General features: G+C 45.5%; 1 protein-coding gene across 1 annotated transcript in view; it reads left to right on the top strand.

Moving 5' to 3' along the window:
- Nucleotides 1-24,089, top strand: part of znrf3 (zinc and ring finger 3) — a 107,571-nt gene that overhangs the window by 42,907 nt on the left and 40,575 nt on the right. Inside the window, exon 2 of the mRNA XM_038988533.1 lies at nt 22,628-22,750. Coding sequence (XP_038844461.1) covers nt 22,628-22,750 — 123 coding nt within the window. The remainder of the gene's footprint in view (nt 1-22,627; nt 22,751-24,089) is intronic.

The raw sequence follows: 24,089 nt of genomic DNA, 5'->3' as shown, positions 1-24,089 counted from the left end.
TGATCATTTGTTCAGTTGTTTCATTCTCAACCAGGATTTCTATGGAACGCCGTTTGGGTCTTTGCTATGGAACAACGTTTGAATCTTTGCGTGTCAAAAATTATATAATATATAACTATTTGACTTGTCAAATAACACAATTTGACGTGTCAATTAAGCTTGTTGACCAATCAGAACCTGAATATGACTGCAAGTCACATAATAATTTAACGCGTTCATACATTTTTTACGTAGTTATTACACATTGATTACACTATCACTCGTATTTCATATGTCACAACGATTCATCGATACGTATGCTATGATGCTAGTAATGTTGTCTCGCGCACCTACAGTGCTGGTCATAAAAAAAGCTAGCTAGCTCATGGATGCAAACTATTGTAATGAAACAGCAGGGGGCAGGTCTCGAACCCTCGACCTTCTAGCCCTAAGTCCAGCGCGCTATCGACTGTGCCGCAAAAGCATGCTCATGCGGCAGAGTCGATTTCCGCGCTTATAAACCCAGGGTCGTTACACTATGTTCTTCCCCAAAAACATATCAAAACTACATAATCTGTTTCTGTAGCTATAGTTAGCTAGCTAATTATATAGCTAGGTGACATCATCTAAAATAACCCTAATTTATAAGACAGTTCTTTTGATTAATGCTGGTCGGACCCATCTATGTGAAGCTAGCCACATTAAGGAATAGCCACAACAGTGGACTTTGCGGTTAGCCTTCTAAATAAAAGTATGGCATAATTATACTATTTGTATTAATTTGCATCACCGTCAATGACATACTTTTATTTTGAAAGCAAACCGCAAATTCCACTATTGTGCCTAATCCTTATTGTGGATAGCTTCACAACACATAACCCGGTCCTGTTGAGCCTCACTAGCCAGATGAAGCTAGCTGGCTGCTTATAACGTTAGCTTTGGGCAGCAGGGTTAAGTAGCTGACTAGCTATTTATTTTCATCAACAGAAGTTCAATTTCAATAGGCGAACACCAAGTGGCAACCAAGCTAATACTTACTCACAAGGATTCTTAAATCATTGCTAAGAATAATGAAAATGACTACAGTTTCTACTGGTCATTGTTTTCAGGCTGGTTGTATTGGTGCTAGCTAGGTACCAAGCTAAAGCTAGCTACCCCAGAAGTTGCGGGCGAACAAATGAGGCTTTATTACCAACGCAGTATTGAAAACACATTGTTTGCTTGTTTGTAGACTTATTTGTACAGCTTTGACAGTGCTACTGTATATTTTTTGACACGCAAAGACCCAAACGGCCGTCCATAGTATGTATGTCATGAAGCTAATAGCAGTGGCGCTATTACTGTGTAACTCCGGTAGGGCAACATCTGAAAAATAGCGCACTTGGTAGTGTGTACCGGTGCTCGACCAGTCGACGAAAGCCAACATCACCCACGACAGAGAACGGTTGATTGTCAAGGGCAATGAATTCCAATATCTTGGCTTTAATGGATTTCGCCTTTGCGTTGTCTCACTGAAATGTTTTTACTCTTTCAAATGACTGCTCGACTTGTTGACTGCTCGATCCACACAGCAGACAGTGTGGGCTAAGTTAGGAATGCTGTGTTGCACGTGTAGCGCAACATTTTACGCGGTGTCATTACGTCATGTACCTACGTTATATAGGTATGCACGTCAGCTTTGACATCGGTTTTGCACATCGGCGTTAAACTAGCATTTTTAGCTAATATCCACCGATATATTGTGCATCCCTAATCGGTACATATGGCTGTGTTTGTGCAGTTGTTGAGAAGGTCGTGGTCTGTGCTGTCTGGGGTGGTGCAGAGAAGCGATGTAAGAAAAGGGGGGATGAGGGGAAGGGAGGGTATGGAGCTGATGGTGTGACCTTTAACATAGCCCTGGCTGGCTGCCTGCCTCCTCTGAGGAGTGTCTAGATTAGAGTAGTCCTCTACCTCCAGCTGCTATACAGTACTCTTAACAGCCTGTGGAGACCATGACACGCACACAGAGTAGTACACACACACACAAAGGGAAGGCCAACAAGTCTGGTTTGATTGAGGATTCAAAAGAAGCCACTTTGTGATTTATTTATTTAGCAGAGGACACTTTGATGTCAGAGAGGAGTTTGCATAATCAGCAGGTGGCTTTGGTCATCTAGAACGCTATGGGCCCTGGTCAAAAGTAGTGCACTATAAAGAGAATGGGTTGCCATTTTGGACGCGGACCTAAAGCTCTGTGTGTGTGTGTGTGTGTGTGTGTGTGTGTGTGTGTGTGTGTGTGTGTGTGTGTGTGTGTGTGATCTCAGTCTTCTTGTAGGGTAGGGGATCTGTGGCATTTGATGAAGGACAGACAAAGCGCTTGGCTAACGTTTGATCTCTGCATGGTGCAATGCTTTCTCTCTCTCTCTCTCTCTCTCTCTCTCTCTCACACATCCCCATTCGAATATTGAAATATCAAAGAAGATTGACTGCACTTGAATGGAATAAAAGTTACCTATTGAAGCTGGTGGATTTATTCTGATAGCGACAATTACTAGCATGAATTATTCCTGATAATGTATTTTCGAAGGCTGTCATGTTCGCCTTCAGAATGATCCACAGCGAGGAGAAGAGGAGGGAGATGAAGGGATTAGAGTTCTCATTGTGATTTCTTATTTGTTGGGTGTTGTTTACACCGTTCAGAAAACAAACTTTGGAATCTAATACCTATTTGGCAGTGGCACACACACCACGTCTCCCTGTGTAGCTCAGTTGGTATAGCATGGTGCTTGCAACGCTAGGGTTGTGGGTTCGATTCCCACGGGGGACTAGTAGGGGAAAAAAGTTGGTAAAATGTATGCACTCACTACTTACTGTAAGTCGCTCTGGATAAGAGCATCTGTTAAATTACTAGAATGTAAATGTCAAAATGACCCACCTTCTCTTTAGGATTATTTTGAAGTACTATAGTAGCCTATATAAGTACAAGTCAGTCTGTCGTGCCTTTAAATACAATCAAGCTTTTTATTTTGAAAATAAAATAACAAATTAAATGTTCTGGCTAATTAGGCTATGGCCTAAGAATTAAGACAACAGAGCAGAACAACATGTCAATAAAATAACAAATGGCGCCTTGAATAATTAAATAATAAATAATGTTCTGGATATTATTAGCTATAGGCTAACCTATGGCTTAAATATTAAGACAGAAGAACACATATTTTGGGAGAGTGCTTTAGTCTCTCTGACCATAGACAGACAAGATTCAGAGTGGGGTATTTGTCCCCCTCCAGTTCCTCCTGTGAGTCATAAAACGGCTTGAGGAACTCCAGGAGGTGCAAGTAATCGGGTGATTTGATTTTCTTTACTCTCACACTTTCTCCACGGGCCTCCTACTTTTCGTGCACTTAGTTGTACATGTTCTGGACAGACTTCAGGGTCAGGTACACTGTGCAAATCTTGTGTCTCCCATCCAAAGCAGGGTCATAGGGATGGGCAGCCAGTCCAGACTGCTAGACATACTTGATAGCGGGCATGATAAACGCATCCTAAACTTCCAAACCGGTGCATGGAAAAATTAGCTTACCCACATGGAAATGCCCACATGGAAGGCTACATAACATTATATTAATTATATTCCTATCATGTATTGTTGGTATGACATGGTTGGGCATATATAAAGCACAAATGAATGATCGTATAGCCTACCTGACCAGTGACTTTGCTGCGGTGAGGGTTTCAGCGATGTCAAGCACATCAATGGCCAGTACTGCTCTGTCGAGGTCATGACATAGCACCATGTTTAGAACGTGGTCCTGAGAGTCCAGCCTCTGATATGGCCGAAAGGCGAGAAGGATGTTGGAGCCCTGGTCAGTCACCCGAACAATGCTGCTCGGTGACGTAGCGTCGAGGTCAAACTTTGTCACAAGCAGCTTCACCAACTCCCTCTATTCTCCCCAGTTTTGAGTCTTTAGCTGGAAACACAGCCGTGGTCATGTTTCTTCCAATTAACTGGAACTCCTTTTAGTTCTGAAATGACATGTTATTGTCAGACATGTCTGTCGTCATCCCCACTGTGCCCTCTTTCAGGATATCATTTACCTTATCTGTAAATCCTTCTTTTGTCTTCTGCCATACCCTTGCACCTGGCAGAGACGGTGTTGTTGCTGGGTAGAACAGAGCTGGCAGACACCCTCCCATAAGTGGTTCCCACGTATATTAGCTCCTGGACAAGCTCCTGAAAGCCTGGGCCTTCGACGATATTGAATGGCCTGACGTTTTTGCAACAAAAAACGGACACATTTGTCAGTCACTGCCTGTTTTGTTTTCTTTGAGACGGTTACCGTTTTGTTGATGAAAGCTGTCATAGAAGCTTGGCCTGAGGAGGAGGCTGTCGCGCCACGGCGTTGTGCAAAATGGCACTGCGGGGAAGAAGTACCGGTCATCTTGCTGTCACAACGTAGAAAGGCCTCGCATTCTCTGCGCTTGACATGGCCAGTTGATTCTCCCGTTGCTTCAACAACCAAGTCAAATGACTTCCACACATCTGACTTTCCCTTTCCCTCCTGAGCCACCAGTATACATTCCCCCGCGGCAAGTTTCTTTTTAATAACCTTGGCATCCATTTCGCTGTAATGTGTTATAACGGTATAACAGATGTTGTAACCAATGTATTGATGTGATATACACTATGTACAAAACATTTGGAACACCTTCCTAATATTGCATTGTATCCCTTTTGCCCACAGAACAGCCTAAATTCGTTGTGGCATGGACTCTACAAAAGCATTCCACAGGGATGCTGGCCCATGTTGACTCCAATGCTTCCCACAGTTGTCAAGTTGGCTAGAAATCCTTTGGGTGGTGGACCATTCTTGATACACACAATAAACTGTTGAATGTGAAAAACCCAGCAGCGTTGCAGTTCTTGACACAAACCAGTGCGCCTGACACCTACTACCATACCCTGTTCAAAGGCACTTAAATATTTTGTCTTGCCCATTCACCCTCTGAATGGCACACACGCACAATCCATGTCTCAATTGTCTCAAGGCATAAAAATACTTTTTTAACCTGTCTCCTCCCCTTCATCAACGCTGATTGAAATGGATTTAACAAGTGCCATCAATAAGGGATCATAGCTTTCACCTGGTCAGTCTGTCATGGAAAGAGCAGATGTTCCTATTGTTTTGCACTCTCAGTGTATGATTGGCTATCCTGCGTTCAGACCCTACCCTATTGGCCAGTCACATGTGCATGCATGTGTCACATGAAAAGAGCATGGCAGGGAAGGCACATTTAGCAAATAAGGAATGTTTTTGCTCTCTCAAGAAATTAGGGATTTCTTTCAACTTTTCAGTTAGAAAATTAGCAAGTAAAAAACTAGTTAAGTGTAATAAGATAGCAGCTTTAGCAACCCGGACAGCGCAATAAACACAGCAGCCTGTCCCTGCTCCTGCAGCTGACAGGGAGGAGGAGAGGGAGGTTGGCACACGCTGTAATTATTATAATTTTTTACATGGCGGCCTGAGTCAATTCTTGAAAACAAAGTTCCGTCCTGAACCTGTCGGGTCCCGTCGGGTTCGGGCTGAAATTGAGAACTCTAGAAGGGATAGGTTTGAAGTAAAAGTGATGGATGTCATTCACTTAATCTCTGCTCCTATAAAGACCAGCTCATGTACCAATCCTCCGTTCTACCCACTGCCTCAAACCAGTTTAGCTCTGTCTCCTTTCTCTCTCTCTATCTCTCTCTCAACTCCAATATTGTGGTAGCCATGTTGTCCACTCCAGTGCGTGTAAAGAGGGAGAGAAGGGGGGAGAGAGTGAATGACCAAGGGAGAGAGAGAGAGTCAGTGAGGGAGGAGGGAGGCCTGCCTGGTTGTGGGCCTGCTCTGTGCTTTCTGCTCTAATCACATTCCAGCAGGCTCTGGCCTGGACTGTCTGTCGGTCAACCAGCAGCAATAGCTCTCCGTGCTCAGCTTGCTCTGCATTCCACAACTTTGGGGGCTTTCCAAGAGGAGGGCGAGCAGAACGCCACAGATTCCTCCCTCCCCCTCCTTCCCTCCTCCGCCCGGCAGCGCCATCAAAGGGCCCTAGCCACTTCAAAGGCCACGCTGAGGCTAGGTGTTGATCACTGCAATCCGCCACTGGTCCACTTTTAGCCCCCCTCCGGACTTCCAGCCACAGCCCTCCAGATAGATATTTAGATCAGCCCAGGGTCCGGGTGGGTTCCATAGCCAGGCTGTGGCATTAATCAGGACCCATTAACTTGTGACATTCACTCTGGTTTTAGGCCCAGGAATCATGATTTGAGGGACTGGTGAGAGCTAGGTGATGTTTTACTATGGAGGGAGATCCAACTGTTATCAGAGCTGCAGCATTAGTTGTATGGGAGAAATTAGTGTACTGTAAAACGATTACGAAAAGTAATGTTAGGCTTCAGAAGGGGTGTACCCTCAATGTATTGGCTTTATTCTGGAAATGTGCTTCTTGTTAGATCATTCATGTAACAACGTTAATGATGTGTTCTTTTAACACAGCTAACTCTGCTGAGAGGTCGGTCTCTTTCAAAGTTCCAGTTTGTGTCGCTTCGAGACAATAACTAGAAATAAGTTATTAGGTTGTGTGTGTATGTGTGTGTGTGTGTGTGTGTGTGTGTGTGTGTGTGTGTGTGTGTGTGTGTGTGTGCACTGTATCACTTATTAACATCCTCCACGGTTGTCTCTGTCAGTGATATGGTATGTAAGCTATGTTAATGAAGTCTCTGTGACACCTTGAAGTCAGTGAATAATTGATGCGTATCGAGAATCGTGCTCAACTCACCCACTTTTACTGCCAATGCAGTTAGCACAATATGCTTATTACTCTCACTATGCATGTAGATATTCTCTGCTGCTCTTTACGGGCGGAGTGTGTGTGTGCATGTTGCAACTCCCCAAAATGATGGCATCCGACCAACTTTGACCTATGAACTTTGTCGGCCTTTGTTCCGCCTTTGAAGACTGAAAGTGACACCACCGAGGGAGTTGAGTCCACACACACACACACACACACACACACACACACACACACACACACACACACACACACACACACACACACACACACACACACACACACACACACACACACACACACACACACACACACCATCTCAGGCTCTGCTCTAAGCTAATAGAGTCACCAATGCGGCCTGTCTCTCTGTGTTAAAGCTGTCAGCTCCAGAGTCCTGCGCTACATATCAGAATATTGACATGGTATTAGGTTTCTCCCAGTGTCCCCCATACACACTGAAACCACCACACTTGTTTGCTTTCCCCGTTGCTATGAAGATGGTTGTGAGGGCGGAGGTGATGTTTAGGGGGGTTAAGGAGAGGACAAGGGCAGCGGGTGTGAGTGTTGGGATGGCAAAGCTCTCAGCATGTAACATAGTGGGTCGGCTTATTTTGTGGGCTCGCCAGCTGGAGGGTAATGCCATTTAAACAGACAGGCATACTGTGAGGGGAGTTTGTGAAGCCGAGACTGGTTCTGCCTGCTGCCTTTGGGCCTCTAAGAGAAAACCCTAGTTGTATTTAGAGATGAAACGGTATGAAAATGTCATATCACGATTATAGTGACCAAAATGATCACGGTTATCATTATTATCAGCATTATCGCGGTATTGTTAAATGTACTGGAAATGTTCAAAAAGTACTGATACACACACTGAAATCATTTCACCAAGTTTTATATTGAAAACCAACAAACAACAAATAAAATGAGCAGCACTATGCACTTTTTGTGTGCATAAACATTCAAATAATAACATTAACATTAAAGATTGCACCATGTGGCCATGAGGTAAAAGTTTCCCTAGTGCAGGTTTTAATGAACACAACCTTAAGCAAATCAAATGTGCATGTAAAAGCAACACAGGTAAAGCAATGTGCACGTAAGAACAATACAACCATAGGTAAACAAATCCAATGTGCAGGTGTGACATTAAAAGAACAACACAAATTGCAATGAGCCCAGCAATTGACATAAATACAGGAGTCTTTTATGGGAGTCTATCGTGTTTCTCTTGTTTGAACACTTTTTACAACCAAGTCGACGACTGCCGGATTTTAAATGAACAAAAGATGTTGGTTGGGTGACTAAAACTACATAACGTGTTATCGTGTGCAATGGGAGAATAGAGTCTGCAGACATACGACGCATACAGCAGCAGAACGACGTGTAGTGTTTTTACAAAAGTAGGTAACACTGAAAGCTTCAGTTTACATTATTGACAAGCTATTAGCAAGTTAGACAGACAAACCATGACATTTACCCCCATTCCAAAGTCCCCCACGTCATGCATTGAGCTAAACGTTACCTTACCTTGCACTCTCTATAAAGTACTGTCACGAAGATGACTCAAGAGATTTGAAGTGTTGCCCCCTTTTGCAAAGTGTTTTTGTTTTGCATGTTCTGCAGACAGGGTGACCATCTTCGATTTAAGTTTCCCTCAGCACTCTTGTAAAACCCAAAATATGACCAGACTTCAGATTAGGTTCTCTTAGAAGGCTGAAAAATCTCCAGAGCGCTGTCGCTGCCTTCCGCCATGTTTTCGCACAAAACCAAACCCACGTTACATGCTGCACCTGCGTCAGACTGTTGCTAACTTTGGTTGATGTTGGACACTATTTACCGTGAGTTTTTCAAACCCTTGGGAATCAAACACGGTTTTATGATCATTCAAATTTGAAACGGTAATACTAACCGCCTGGGAATTTTACCAAGGTTTATTGTGAAACCGGTAACTGTTTCATCCCTAGTTGTATTACACACTGGTACTACTGTCACCAATGTTAGCATACTCCCTCTGACTCACACAAACTTCTTCAAACGTCTCTTTAATCATCAACTGTGATTGAATGTTACATGGCACAGACATTCAGATCGACGGCATTAAAGTTAATCAGGCTATGCATGTTGTTCCATCTCGTCTGTGGATAGGAGAAGACAAAGCGGAGGAGCACTGGGATCCTTTACTGAGATCAGGTTACCTCAGGAGAGAGGGAGGGGAGAGGAGGAGAGGGGAGGGATGGCCCCACCTGTAGGTCCTCCCAGCTGCTACTCCTGTAACGGGATCCCCCCCTCTCTGTCTCTCTCACTTTCTCTCTCTTCTCGCTCTCTCTCTCTCTCTCCGCTCCTCAAGGCTACCAGCCCCCTTTGAAGTTATTTACAGTGCTGGGAAATGAAGTAGAAAGAGGAGACAGCTACTCAATTGCTACAGTACTTCATAGGCCCGGTCAGTCAGAATGTTTTGGTTTGGTCTCACTTTCATTCATTCTCTTTCACTTTCATCTTCTCTCTTCCTTTCTCTCCCACTTTCTCTCTCTCTCTGTCTGTGTGCGCATCTGTCCTTAGTCACTGTTCAGACTGGAGAGAAAAAGCTTTCGATACAACATGATTGATTGAGAAAGAGACAGAGCATGCAATGTCAGAGAGAGAGACTTTTGAAATCATTTTTGTTATTATAATTTTTTTGACCTTATTTCTCCCCAACGGGCTCAGAGACGCGAAGGTGGAGTCACGCGTCCTCCGAAACTTGACCCGCCAAACAGTACTCCTTAACACCCTCCAGCTTAACCCGGAAGCCATCCGCACCAATGTGTCGGCGGAAACACCGTTCAACTGGCGACCGGGGTCAGCCTGCAGGCACCCGGCCCGCCACTTGGAGTTGCTAGGGTGAGAGTAAATCCCCCCCCGGCCAAACCCTCCCCGAACCCAGACGACGCTGGGCCAATTGTGCGTCGTCCTAAGGGACTCCCGGCCACGGCCGGTTGTGGCACAGTCCGGGAATGAACCCGGGTCTGTAGTAACGCCTCTAGCACTGTGATTCAGTGCATTAGACCGCAGCGCCACTCGGGAGGCCCTGAGAGAGACTATTCCTATGGATCGGTCCTCCTCATGGATAAACAGATGGAGAGGAACTGTGTGGCAATAACTCTCTGTGAAAATCACTGTTTGGCTGCTGGGACAGAGTTTAAATGACATGCATCGACAGGAAACTGGCACGGCCACGTGTGTGTGTGTGTTCTCGGTAAAGTTCTCCCCGCTATGTGTGGGCATGTTATTGCGAGCGAGCATCCAGTTCTGAGGATGAGGTATCACTGGAAGTATTTGGCAGCTGGGGGGCCATTTGAGGTTGAGGGTATTTGATGTGTGTGTTCAGAGCAGACTCGCACACGTTTGCGCAGGTCATTGATTAAATCCACCAACCACACAATGTAAGGGGAGTGTCAATAACTTTATGACGTGATGCTATGCTAATACAAGTAAGCTCTCCCATTGCAAACCTGCAACAATGTTGAACTACGATAGTATCACACATACGCTGGGACAGTTGTAAGGGCTACCTCACACCTCTCTGAAGATGAATGGGGTTGGGGGATGCAGTGGGAGGCCCTAGCCCGTCAATGCCCCGGGTCAGTGCAGCTGCTGTGTGTGTTTTTGCATGCGTGTGTGAACGTGTGTGGGGGGTGTGGAGTGGGGTCATTGAGTTCACGGTGGAAGACTTTTGGGGAGAATTGACACATACTTGCCTTCACCAGTACCAGTATCATTCATTGAGAGCTGTAGTGCCCTGATCTCTCTCTTTCTCTCGCAAGCACACACACACGCTCTCCCTCCCTCCCTCCCTCCCTCAAACACACACGTCTATAGCCTAGCTTAGGGAACACAGGTGGGTGAGACAAGAGAAGAGGACTCAAATCAAATATCAAATTTTATTGGTCACATACATATATTTAGCAGTTGTTAATGCGGGTGTAGCGAAATGCTTGTGTTCCTAGCTCCGACAGTGCAGTAGTATCTAACAATTAACAACAATACACAAATCTGAAAGTAAAAGAATGGAATTAATATATAAATATTAGGACGAGCAATGTCGAAGTGGCATTGACTAAGTACAGTAGACTGGCATGGTTCCCAGGTTCTTCTTCTCCGGTATATTTCTGTGTACACGTGAAAAGGTGCTAGCTCTTCCCCTCCCCAAAATAAAGAGAGAAACCTAGAAACCTTAACCAACCGCTCTAGTGGTTAATCATTGGACCAGACTGACCTAGAGAACATCTAGTGAAACCTGTCACTCTGCCAGACCCTGGTGGCACCACAACCATATCATTGTTGATGGCACTGTAGCTGATGGCACTATTTTGCGGTGTCACTTTGCGATGGCATTGTTTTGATCACTGTATTTTCATGGCAGTGTTTGGGATGGCATAGTGTTTGTGGTGGCATGGTGTTTGTGGTGGCATATAGTGTTTGTGGTGGCATAGTGTTTGTGGTGGCATAGTGTTTGTGGTGGCATGGTGTTTGGGATGGCATAGTGTTTGTGGTGGCATAGTGTTTGTGGTGGCATAGTGTTTGTCGTGGCATGATGTTTGGGGTGGCATAGTGTTTGTGGTGGCATCGTGCGTGGGATGGCATAGTGTTTGTGGTGGCATGGTGTTTGTGGTGGCATGGTGCGTGGGATGGCATAGTGTTTGTGGTGGCATGGTGCGTGGGATGGCATAGTGTTTGTCGTGGCATGATGTTTGGGATGGCATAGTGTTTGTGGTGGCATCGTGCGTGGGATGGCATAGTGTTTGTGGTGGCATGGTGTTTGTGGTGGCATAGTGTTTGTGGTGGCATGGTGTTTGTGGTGGCATGGTGCGTGGGCTGGCATAGTGTTTGTGGTGGCATGGTGCGTGGGCTGGCATAGTGTTTGTCGTGGCATGGTGTTTGGGATGGCATAGTGTTTGTGGTGGCATGGTGCGTGGGATGGCATAGTGTTTGTGGTGGCATGGTGTGTGGGATGGCATAGTGTTTGTGGTGGCATAGTGCGTGGGAGGGCATAGTGTTTGTGGTGGCATGGTGTTTGGGATGGCATAGTGTTTGTGGTGGCATGGTGTTTGGGAGGGCATAGTGTTTGTGGTGGCATGGTATTTGGGATGGCATAGTGTTTGTGGTGGCATGGTGTTTGTGGTGGCATGGTGTTTGTGGTGGCATGGTGTTTGGGAGGGCATAGTGTTTGTGGTGGCATGGTGTTTGGGATGGCATAGTGTTTGTGGTGGCATGGTGCGTGGGATGGCATAGTGTTTGTGGTGGCATGGTGTTTGGGATGGAATAGTGTTTGTGGTGGCATGGTGTTTGTGGTGGCATGGTGCGTGGGATGGCATAGTGTTTGTGGTGGCATGGTGCGTGGGATGGCATAGTGTTTGTGGTGGCATGGTGCGTGGGATGGCATAGTGTTTGTGGTGGCATAGTGTTTGTGGTGGCATAGTGTTTGTGGTGGCATAGTGTTTGTGGTGGCATAGTGTTTGGGATGGCATAGTGTTTGGGATGGCATAGTGTTTGTGGTGGCATGGTGTTTGGGATGGCATAGTGTTTGTGGTGGCATGGTGCGTGGGATGGCATAGTGTTTGTGGTGGCATGGTGCGTGGGATGGCATAGTGTTTGTGGTGGCATGGTGTTTGGGATGGCATAGTGTTTGTGGTGGCATGGTGTTTTGGATGGCATAGTGTTTGGGTGGCATTGTACGTGGGATGGCATAGTGTTTGTGGTGGCATGGTGTTTGGGATGGCATAGTGTTTGTGGTGGCATGGTGTTTTGGATGGCATAGTGTTTGGGTGGCATTGTACGTGGGATGGCATAGTGTTTGTGGTGGCATGGTGTTTGCAATGGCATAGTGTTTGTGGTGGCATGGTGTTTGCGATGGCATAGTGTTTGTGGTGGCATGGTGTTTGGGATGGCATAGTGTTTGTGGTGGCATGGTGCGTGGGATGGCATAGTGTTTGTGGTGGCATGGTGCGTGGGATGGCATAGTGTTTGTGGTGGCATGGTGTTTGTGGTAGGGCCGGAACAATACCAGTATTGCGATGCTCGTTAGTATCGTGGCAAGGAAACAAAACACGAAGCGTATTTAACTTATTTAGGAAAAACACCCTAATGTTGGAAACAAACACCATTATGTTGTCATCCAGTCACATGTATTTATTTTCCAAGATTATAGCACACAATATTTTCCATACTGCAGTTTTTGAAGGACCAAAGAGTGACTTCTGCTTCGTGTTTTCACTTTTGCCACTGCCAAAATATTGCGATACTGATATTGTCCCCGGCCCTAGTTTGTGATGGCACAGTGTTTGGGATGGCACGTTGTGCCTGTGGGCTTGCTCTCTCCATTCTGATTGTCAGTGAAACCGATCTGCATCACGACCTACATTCTGTCATCACCAGACAGTGTCCTGATGTACCATAGTGCCCTAACCTGTGTCTCAAATTGACCCTATTCCCTACTGAGCCCTAGGGGCCCTGGTCGAAAGTAGTGCACTATAAAGGGAATAGGGTGCGATTTCATGCACAATGTTAGACTATATTAGAAGCACAGTAGTTGGGATACTGTAAGTCCCTGTGCTGAGCTGCTCTGTGACATGGTAGTGGGCTTGCTCGTGGCTTTTTTTTTGCCAATGCCCAAGATGTTTTTTTTAGGAGTCTGTGTTTCATTTCCTTTCATAACTGGGATTTCAGAATAAAACAGAGGGTTCTTTTTCAGTTGTTCCTTTGGTTTAGCTGAGCACAGCTCCATATCCAGGATAAACGACAAGTTGGTATTATGCGTGTGTAATCTCTCTCTCTCTCTCTCTCTGTCTGTCTTTCAGTCTGTGCGCGTGATGATTTTAGCTGAGGAATCAAATTGTCTGCTACGTCCTCCAATCTGCCTGCTCTTTTGAAGTTGACTACCTGGTGTATCGGCAGAAGCACTGTCTAAGATGATCTTGTACAGGAGCACTGTGCTCTGAATGTAGTGTTGCGGCTAACACAGCCATCTTCCCACAGTCACACACACCCTTTGAAGCTGTAATGGTTCAAACACCTCGTTTTTTTTAAACCAGGGCCGGGCGGATGTTTGTGAAATCTTTGACCCACACAGCATTTCTTTAAGTTAGTAGGGCCCTATAAAATCCGCGATGCGGAGAACTGCCACTTTGTGTAGCCGTTAGGGATGATGCTAATGATAAACGTCTTCTGGTAGATGGAAAGGCTTTCCCTAAAAACCTTCTCAATTAAATGTTAACTACAAAGTAGCCTATGCCTTCCCCGGGCAGAATGATACCATGAATATTTGTATCAATCCAGTAGCAATTTGTTTAGCATACTCTGCAATGCTAAACAAATTGCTCTGCACGTGTGCTACAGAAACACTGTAGTCTCTTGCTGGTGCACACTTAAAATGTCTTAAAACATTTCCCAGACTTCAAAAGTTGGTCTCCTGATGTGGTTTAAGCATTGTTGTGGACTTAGAACATTCCATGTTGATGTTTTTCTATTTAATAAAAGGGTGGTTTTGAGAGCGATCTGAAACCTGGAAAAACAACTCGAGATTTTTTTGTTGTTGCCTTATTCCGTTTAGTTAGATTTTAGAGGGCCCTAAGTTAATAAAAGAGATGGGGGGGGGGCGGGGGGGGGGGGGGGAGACGACTTAAGGAAGGTGGAGAGTTTAGTTGGAGAGCAGTAGGGGAAGCTAGCTAGCCTTGTTCTGCTTTGAGTTTCCTCCTCCTCCTCTGAACCCTATCAAGTTCTTTCAGGCAGGGGCGGTATAGCATGCTGCGACTCGGACAACAAAACGTGGGGAGCGATTTAAAATCTTGGGGGTTGCGGGAAAGGAGGATGTGGGAGGGGGGGGCAGGGGTGGTGCTATGTGGGGATGTAACTAGGGGTGCAAAGCGATGGTGAAAAGTGAGGGATGGGGGAGGGGGGGGGTCTGAATTAGTTGTTGTTGAATGATCAAAGGAAGAGTGAATTGTGTCACTGACAGAGGAGAATGGTGTGGCTTGCATGTAGATGTCCTTTGAGAGGGGAGGACTAGAAATAGTCCTAGAAGTAGGGCTTGTTTTGATCCCATTACAAACCCAAATCAGCTCAGTCCACTCCTATAGGGGAGAGTGAGCGGGATAAAGAGCTGGGGGTGGGATTTCGGGGATGGTGGGGGTCCACCTTTCATTTGATTGCATTTCACATCTTCACATAGTATATCATCCCCCATAATGCTATGACATTTTTTTTTTAAAGCACTTAAGACAAATCAACAAGCAACATCCGTAACCCATATATTTTTTAAAACTCTGTATTGTATTTATTGATTGAGATGATTTAAACGTACAGTATTAGTTGGCAAAGCCGCAACCCACTCCCGTTCCAAACCAAACTTCAGGGTTGTATTCATTAGTGCATGCCGCAGCCAAATGATTAGCGACAATATACGAAAACAAGCCTTTCTCATTGGAGAAGTTCAGGTAGTCGCTCCCTGTTTCAGTCCCTTTTCTTCCGTTTCGTGCCTAGCCCGAGTGCATACAACCCAAGTCTTTACAGTGTTTTCTGTAGATGGAGCATGGGGGGAGGGACCAGTTGAGTGACAAGCTGGGTTCAGATCACTGCCATGATTTCATTGAGAGTGTTGGCTGTGTGTAAGGGGATACCCATGTGAAAGACTGCCTCCCCTCGGGGCGAGCAGGGCAGAACTGGAGACACCATCTAGGAGAGGGGGAAAGGGAGAATAGAGGAGAGGGGATAGGAGATGAGTGGGGGGGGAGAAGGAAGGAAGGAAGGAAGGAAGGAAGGAAGGAAGGAAGGAAGGAAGGAAGGAAGGAAGGAAGGAAGGAAGGAAGGAAGGAAGGAAGGAGAGAGAGGAGCAAAGCAAAGTGAAGTGTCATGGTAGGCAGTGCTCTTGCCCGGCTGTGGAGCCAAGAGGTAGAGCCCTGCACGGGCATACATTTTAAACCTGAGCCCTACCCATGCCCGCAACGTTCAGCCCTACCCTACCCAGGCCCGATTGCTTCTGCCAAATTTAAGGCCCTGCCCGAAACCTGAAATCAGAAATAACTTCCTCCGTTAGTAAATCCATTAGCTGCTCCTCTGTCTGTCACTCAGTCCCATCCGCAGCTCGCTCTCCATGCGCTTTGCTCATGGCGGCTCTGAGTCTGAGTATCCATAGGAACGGCTCCGCTTGGGTTGCCCTGCTCAATGAAGACACATGAGAGCAGTTAGCTCTTAGCTACTTTTCGTCACTCTAAACTCCGACAGCACAAGGAATATGATTGTTTTCTCTGAAATAATCTCTCCCGTCTTATACTTGACGAGGTTGAAGCACTTCTGACACCATGTTATGATCTCCGTTAGATGTACTGCGCAGCAGAGCACGAGCAAATGGCTCCACTTCAAAATGTTAGTTAACAATTTGGTGATACCCGAGCTATGCCCGTACCATAGTTATTCCTGAAAAAACAGGCACTACCCTGCTCTAACCTGATGTATAATGTCAGGGGCCGTCGGGCTCAGGTCGGGTAGCAGAGCTCTACCTAGAGAGGATAGCTTCTGGAGCAGTGAGCACATGACAAGCTCTGCTGTTTCTGCACTGTGTGTGTGTGTGCCAAAGACACCAAAACATTTGCCCCTTCATTCGATCCCAACTCCGTATTAACAACCTTCCCTCAATCAAGGCATGTTTTTACATCCCTCGATGACCAACCAGCCTCTCTCTAGCTGTGTACCAGCAGTACAGATGGAGATAACGGTGGCCAGCCTCTAAAATAACAACGCTGGCCATAACAACAACAGAAGGCCCTTTGGAGGTGCAGGGAAAGGACCAACACAATAGAACAGTGTTCTAGACTCAGAGGCAGGGAGACAGGCAGTCAGGGAGACAGGCAGGGTAGAGCAGGGCAGGCAGGGCTCATTCTCTCCCTTCTCCCACCATTTCTCCCTCCCTCCCTCTGTTCGTTTTAGATACATTTCCCAATATGTCTGCCACAGCAACACCGGGGCAGTGAATGAATCCTTATTCAGTTGATTTCAGTTTGTGAAGTGGAATAGTTCAGCATGATGATTAATGTATGCACTATGTAGGCATAGGGGAAAGAGCTGCTTATCTCTCCTTACACCCCCCCCCCCCCCCCGCTTTCAAAGATGGAATTATCATACCAAATGTGTAGCATAGGCCTCTGTTCTCCCTTCTCCTACCGACAATAATATCGATCTACCTACCTAATACCTACCTGTCTACAGTCACCTGTGCCAGGCAGCCTGAGCCTTCTATACTGCTCTGCCCCTTCTCTAAGTTTACAGGAGAGACAGTGTAGAGAATGCTTAGTGAATAGTGAAGATCTCTCTCTCAATTCAATTCCATTCAAAGGGCTTCATTGGCATGTTTACATGTCGAAAGTAAGTGAAATAGATGATAATAAACAAAAGTTAAATAAACACAAATAAACAGTAAACATTACACTCACAAAAGTTCCAAATGAATAGAGACATGTCAAATGTCATATTATGGCTATATACTGTACCGATACTTGTAACGATGTGCAAATAGTTAAAGTACAAAAGGGAAAATAAATAAGCTTCAATATGGGTTGCATTTACAATGGTGTTTGTTCTTCACTGATTGCCCTCTTTCTCTCTCTGAATATGAAGGTCTGCTGCTTTCAATGCTTCCTTCTTGGTGCTGTGTTGATTAAAATATCTATTTTTCGCGCACAGTTTCCTAGTAATTCAATGTTTTTGTTGACAATGTTGCTAGGTATTGTTGTTTCGTCAGGAGTTTGGCTTCTCAGAAGACACAGCCTGAAGGACATGCTTCCTTTGCCTCGAATTTTACGTTACCTGAAATGCAACACTGAAATAAATGCGAACAAGAATGTGTGTGCGCGTACCCAGCTACAAGAGTATGTGTCTTTGTCAGAGTTTCCGTTGTGGCGAAAATGTGGCGCCGGACATTTGACCACCAGCATTTTAATTTACCGGACATTTGAGACGTGTGCAGGACCCATATGCATTGGGTCCCTGCCCTGATTAGGGCGTCCACCCACGGTGCTCAGCATGACAGAAATCACATTTAGATTATGGTAATTCATATTAACAGAACATGCACCGATGTACTTACCGTAATTCTTACCGAATTATGATGTGCACATTGAAGTTGTTAGAATAACTGTCCACATTTACTTTTCCTCAGCTAACGAACAGCAAAATCACTAGCCTTTGTCAATTTACTGTCCGCCATTGTAGAAAAGTTTACCCATTGGTCAGCTTGTTGAGAAAGAAATGGCCTATTCCAAACAGATTCTGGGACAGTTGTGGGATGATAGAGCCCAAATTCGTACAACCAGTAGGATACATTTAAAAAAAGGGAACAGATGCAAAAGATCAGAAGGTTTAGCTTAAAATAAACGTATTTCTTCACGTAAGCGCAGCAATGCGTACAAGGCAGTAGATTGTTCGTTCCACAATGCAATTAGCGGGCAAACACCTGTGTCAAAAGGGCACTGCACATGCGAGCGGTTTCATGTGACAGAGATGACAAAATCCGTTAGACATTTAGAAAGAGGGGTGATCTAATATACAACGACTAGCATGGGTTGTTAATATGACTAGGATTGTGCCTTTGGCTACTGGACAATGAAAGAAAGTTGATGTAAAATAATTGCCTCCGTGGATATGGTCTGATTTTGGCTAGGCTACTTTGATGCAAGGTAAGACATGCCTCATGTATTAAAACGTTGAGGTTTCAAACAATGAAATATGTTTTCAAAATGCAAAGTGGTGTGTGACGCGCTGATGAAGCCTGCCTTCCGTTCGTTGCCTATGTATTTCCTGTTTGAGATGCTATAGGAGCAGCTCTCGCTCGGTCTGACAGATTTTCCACTCAAAAGATCTGTATGCTGTACGCGTGTGATAAATAAAATACGTAACGAATATGCCGTACAGAAGCGGCAATTTAATTCCACTAAATTATGCAAATGTACTTATAGACCGATAAGCATGACCAGTCAAATGTTTTTTTACATCGCCTGTTATTGCCATCAATGAATATGCTAAAAAGTTTATTTCGCAGTGGGATTTTTTATTCTTCTCCCAGACAATTGGCCCTGTGCCAATTCTATTTATATGCTTTAAAAAAATATATATATATACAGTACCCGTAAAAAATTGACAACTACTCATTCCAGGATTTTTCTTTATTTTTACTATTTTCTACATTGTAGAATAAAAAGGAAAGGAAGACCCAGAGTTACCTCTGCTGCAGAGGATAAGTTCATTAGAGTTAACTGTACCTCAGATTAGAGCCCAAATAAATGCTTCACAGAGTTCAAGTAACAGACACATCTCAACATCAACTGTTCAGAGGAGACTGCGTTATGGTCAAATTGCTGCAAGGAAACCACTACCAAAGGACAGCAATAAGAAGAAGAGTCTTGCTTGGGCCAAGAAACAGGAGCAATGGACATTAGACCAGTGTAAATCAGTTTTTTGGTTCCAACCGCTGTGTCTTTGTGAGACTCAGAGTAGGTGAATGGATGATCTCCGCATGTGTGGTTCCCACCATGAAGCATGGAGGAGGAAGTGTGATGGTGTGGGGGTGCTTTGCTGGTGACACTGTCTGTGATTTTTTTCGAATTCAAGGCACACTTAACCAGCATGGCTACCACAGCATTCTGCAGTGATATGACATTCCATCTGGTTTGGGCTTAGTGGGACTATCACTTGTTATTCAACAGGACAATGACCCAAAACACAACTCCAGGCTGTGTAAGGGCTATTTGACCAAGAAGGAGAGTGATGGAGTGCTGCATCAGATGACCTGGCCTCCACAATCACCTGACCTCAACCCAATTGAGATGGTTTGGGATGAGTTGGACCTCAGAGTGAAGAAAAAGCAGCCAACAAGTGCTCAGCATATGTGGGACTCCTTCAAGACTGTTGGAAAGTTATTCCTCATGAAACTGATTGAGAGAATGCCAAGAGTGTGCAAAGCTGTCAAGGCAACGGGTGGCTACTTTGAAGAATCTAAAATATATTTTGATTTGTTTAACCCTTTTTTGGTTACTACATGATTCCATATGTGTTATTTCATATTTTGATGTTTTGATGTCTTCACTACTATTCTACAATGTAGAAAATAGTAAAAATAAAGAAAAACCCTTGAATGAGTAGATGTGTCCAAACTTTTGACTGGTACTGGCTATTACCGGCTAACAGAAACCCTGGTCTGTGTACACTTAAGTGTGTGTGTGTGTCTGCTCTACGTGTTTGTGTGTGTGTCTTTAATATCCCTTCCCCATGGCTGTCCCGAGGCTCTTGATTTCTCAAATTTAGCATCTGTGGTTCCAGTATGCCTCTAGACTAGTAATGATGGAGAGGTGTTCGTGTTGAGAATCCAATGCCTCTATCACATTACATCCTTCAGGGGGGGGGGGGGGGGGGGGGGGGGGGGGGGGGACTTCATAGAGAAGAGAGAACTCTCAAACGACATTACACACTTTGTCAGCATTCCTTTCCTATGACACACAATGGCCATCTTGGGCTATTTGCATTTAACCCCCGAACTCTAACCCCCCACCCAACACAAGCACACACACACTCCTCCAAAACCCTCAGGTCAGTGGGCCCCCCCCCCCCCCCCCCCCCTCTTTGCCATATGGCGATGGAGTGTCAAGCCTCCTCTCCAAATACACTACATGGCCAAATGTATATGGACACCCCTTCAAATTAGTGGATTTGACTATTTCAGCCACACCCGTTGCTGACAGGTGTATAAAATCGAGCACACAGCCATTGCATCTCCATAGACAAACATTGGCAGTAGAATGGCCCATACTGGAGCGCTCAGTGACTTTCAACGTGGCACCGTCATAGGATGTCACCTTTCCAGCTAGTCAGTTGACATCATGTGGAGGCTGTTATAGCAGCAAAAGGGGGGGACCAACTCCATATTAATGCCCATGATTTTGGAATGAGATGTTTGACAAGCAGGTGTCCACATACTTTTGGCCACATAGTCTACCTTTTCAATGGTCCTGCTGCATGCCTCGCCCTAACTCCAACCAGCAGAGCAGCTCTCTCCCAAAGTGATGAAGTAGGGTTCAGAGGTCAGGGCAGGGAGAGAGAGGGTATCTGGGGTCATCCTCGGACCCAGAGGGTCCACTAAGCTGCTGCTACTGGTCAGGGTGGAGAGGGGAGGGGACGGGTCTTTGTGACCTAAGGACACCAGCTTACAACCTTTTATTTTTAAAGACGTTTAATCTAATTTTGGGTATCGGCGAAGGAGTGAAATTACCCTCTTTCTTTTTATGCTCGAACAGATATGTGCAGTTTACACTGTAGGTTTCTCTCTTGCTGTAGTTGTCTTGTTTTTATATTTCAATGTAACTTTTGTCTTGATTTGGTTCAGTTTGATGGCCGACCATGTTGAGTCTTAAAGGCTCTACACAGTCTACTCAACAGCGCCGACGGCTCTCTACCTCGTTCCGTTTACTTTTGTGCAGCTGACATTTTTGCGTAGACGGTGAAATCACTGTGGAGAGCCCTTTTTACAGTAAGGTCAGTATATCCCTGACTGGCTTAGGCCTAACAGGAATACGATGAATTCCTCAGGTCTTTACCTGTTGAGTTTACAAGGCCAGGCTGAGGCCCCACAGAGCAGGAAGGAAGAAAGGCTGCTTTTAGATATAGAGTATAACAGTCCACAGCAGTCCGTGTCATCACCACAGGAAATATTGGTGCAATACTTGAAGTTAGAAGCCTAGAAGTCAAGTGTTCCTTTTATGCAGTAAAAAAAAAAAAGGGGGATTTATTTTTGCGTGGTTTCTGTGTTTTTGTTCCCATTGGGGGATGTTTGATGACGACATACTGTAGGTCACCAAACCAGACGATCAACACTAGTGTACTATAGACGGGAATATGGTGCCATTCGGGACGCAGACATATAGGCCTATTTCTAAATCCCACTACGTAATCAAAGAAGAGAAAGTCTGAAGTAAAGTAGCTGAAGAGCTTTCTGAGATGAATCATGATGCATTAGTCTGTAATTACAGGGGGCTGCCTCGTGCCCACACACACACACACACACACACACACACACACACACACACGCACACACAGAGAGAGTGAGTCAGCCAGCCTCTCATGTCTGCCCTCCTATCCTCAGTCCTCAGGTCTAATCTACTCTGCAGACATCCTCCCTCTGCTTCAGGACATACGAACACAATGACATAGAATAGACTGGGCATTTCAATTACAGACATTCTACATTGTAGTCATTTAGCGGACACTTATCCGGCGCAACTTAGGCCTATAATCAGTGCGTTCGACCTGAAGTATTGCTGTGGTCTGAAGGGGGATTCTTTTCCATTCTAGTCATTCTCTTTCTGTGCTCTGAGGAATGGCACTGCAAACCCCAAGATCATTTAGTAGCCTTAGGGATAATAGGGGGACCACTTAAGATACTCTAGACACTGGGTAATGTGCAGTGGTGTGGAACTTAGCTACTTTACCATTGGCTTTTCCCCCCCATTTAAAGCCTTACATCCTTTTATAGTAATATTAATGTGCCTGGCTGGCTGTTAAACCGTAGCGCTGCTGCTTAGCTCATAGGTACAGTGTATAAAGCGCACTTCAACGGCAATCTCTTTGAGCCCGACCGCAAACACACACACACACCTGCACCAGCTTGTATGTAATATAATAAGGGACATTTAGGTTCTTGCAGGAGCATGTTTTCCCAGGATCCCTAGACTGATTTTAACCCTATGCTGTGTCGTGAAAGACGTTAATCCTGTTTTATATGTTGTGATATTGACCCAATGGTTTTCCTCCTGTCCTCCAGATGCATCCGCTGGGGCTGTGTAACAACAATGATGAGGAGGACCTATACGAGTATGGCTGGGTGGGAGTGGTGAAGCTGGAGCAGCCTGAGCTGGACCCCAGCTGTCTCACTGTCCTGGGAAAGGTGAGCAACACAGCTAGGTTATACATATACACACAGACAAAACATGACGCAATGTCTTTGGGTAGGTGCTGGATGTTAAACAAGACCGTGGCCCGTATGTATCAAGTGTCTCGGGGTAGGAGTGCTGATCTGGGATCAGCTCCTGTACATGCCAGAAAACCTCACTCCTTCATCCTATCAGCATGGGCAGATTGGGCCTGGCTCTGAAGTGAAGACAACTTGTGTTCAGCAACTTAATTAAAACGTTTGTCAGTATTATTTATCTCTGATCCCTGGTTGTCAAGGGAACCGTTCGTTTACAGGTTTTGTTTTTGTTTTTCACCTCTCCTCTTTTCGCTTCAAGAATCAGAAGAGAGGAACTGAAGCCTCGTCTCTCCCCCTCTCCCCTCCACCCCTCCACCAGACCTGCCTCTGGTGTCCAGAGTGGTATTTTATCATGGCTTTAATTAAGTGTCCTTCCTAATGGAACATACCACTTGTCCCTGAGGGACGGGGGGAGGCTGTCGTCTCATTTATCCTGTACACGCCTGGCCTCGCCTTCCCAGTGACAGAAAGAGGGCAGCCATTCATAATTGAAGGAGCGCTCCTTGTAGCTGTATAGACATGCTAATGGATGAGGCACTTTCTCTGGAGGCGACGGTTAGCGGTCGGTTGGCGTTTGGATGCTAGCTACCGCGTAGGACAGAGAAGAACAGAACACGCAACACGCCAGGATCTGAAAGCTGAGCTAATGGTAATGCTAGAACGAAGGCACTCAAACACTTGAAAAATCTTGTACTATACCTGGGAATAGGAACAAGTGTGGACGATAGGTTCCTCCTCTCTTGAAAGTACCGACTGTATCATTTGTTTTAGTCAACGTGTCAGTCGAGGGTTTTTGGAGTACAGTAGTGTTCTGATTGGACGGCAGTGAGGCCTTGACTCAACTTCTGCTGAGCTGATATTTGGGGCCACCATAGGGATGATCTCTTGTCTTTGTAGGCAGGCGGCCATGTTGGAATTGGGGGGGGGGGGGGGTGTTTTGGTTTGGTGCAGGAGCAGAGCCCATCCAGCAGACCTGTGGCCCTCTTTCAGGGGGGGTGGGGGGGTGTTGTGAAAGTGATCTAGATGACAGTATCCATCCCCTCATTAGAGTGGAGATGAAAAGGAGGAGGGAGAAGAGGAGGCGCCTTGTTCTTCCATTCTCTTTCCTGGTTTGTTTTGAGGGGACAGTGGGACATTGCTGGTCTATAATTAGTGTGTAAAGAGAGAGAGAGAAAGGAGAGGGGAAAGGCCTCTTCATTGTTGTTTGGCCCATCTTGACAGACCAGACCCTGCCTGCCTGGGCCCGAGCACAGCT

This window comes from Salvelinus namaycush, chromosome 1, assembly GCF_016432855.1.
Source record: "Salvelinus namaycush isolate Seneca chromosome 1, SaNama_1.0, whole genome shotgun sequence".
NCBI classification, from domain to species: Eukaryota; Metazoa; Chordata; class Actinopteri; order Salmoniformes; family Salmonidae; genus Salvelinus; species Salvelinus namaycush.
The sequence above is the reverse complement of the archived record's forward strand: the minus strand, read 5'-3'. Positions and strand labels throughout refer to the sequence as shown.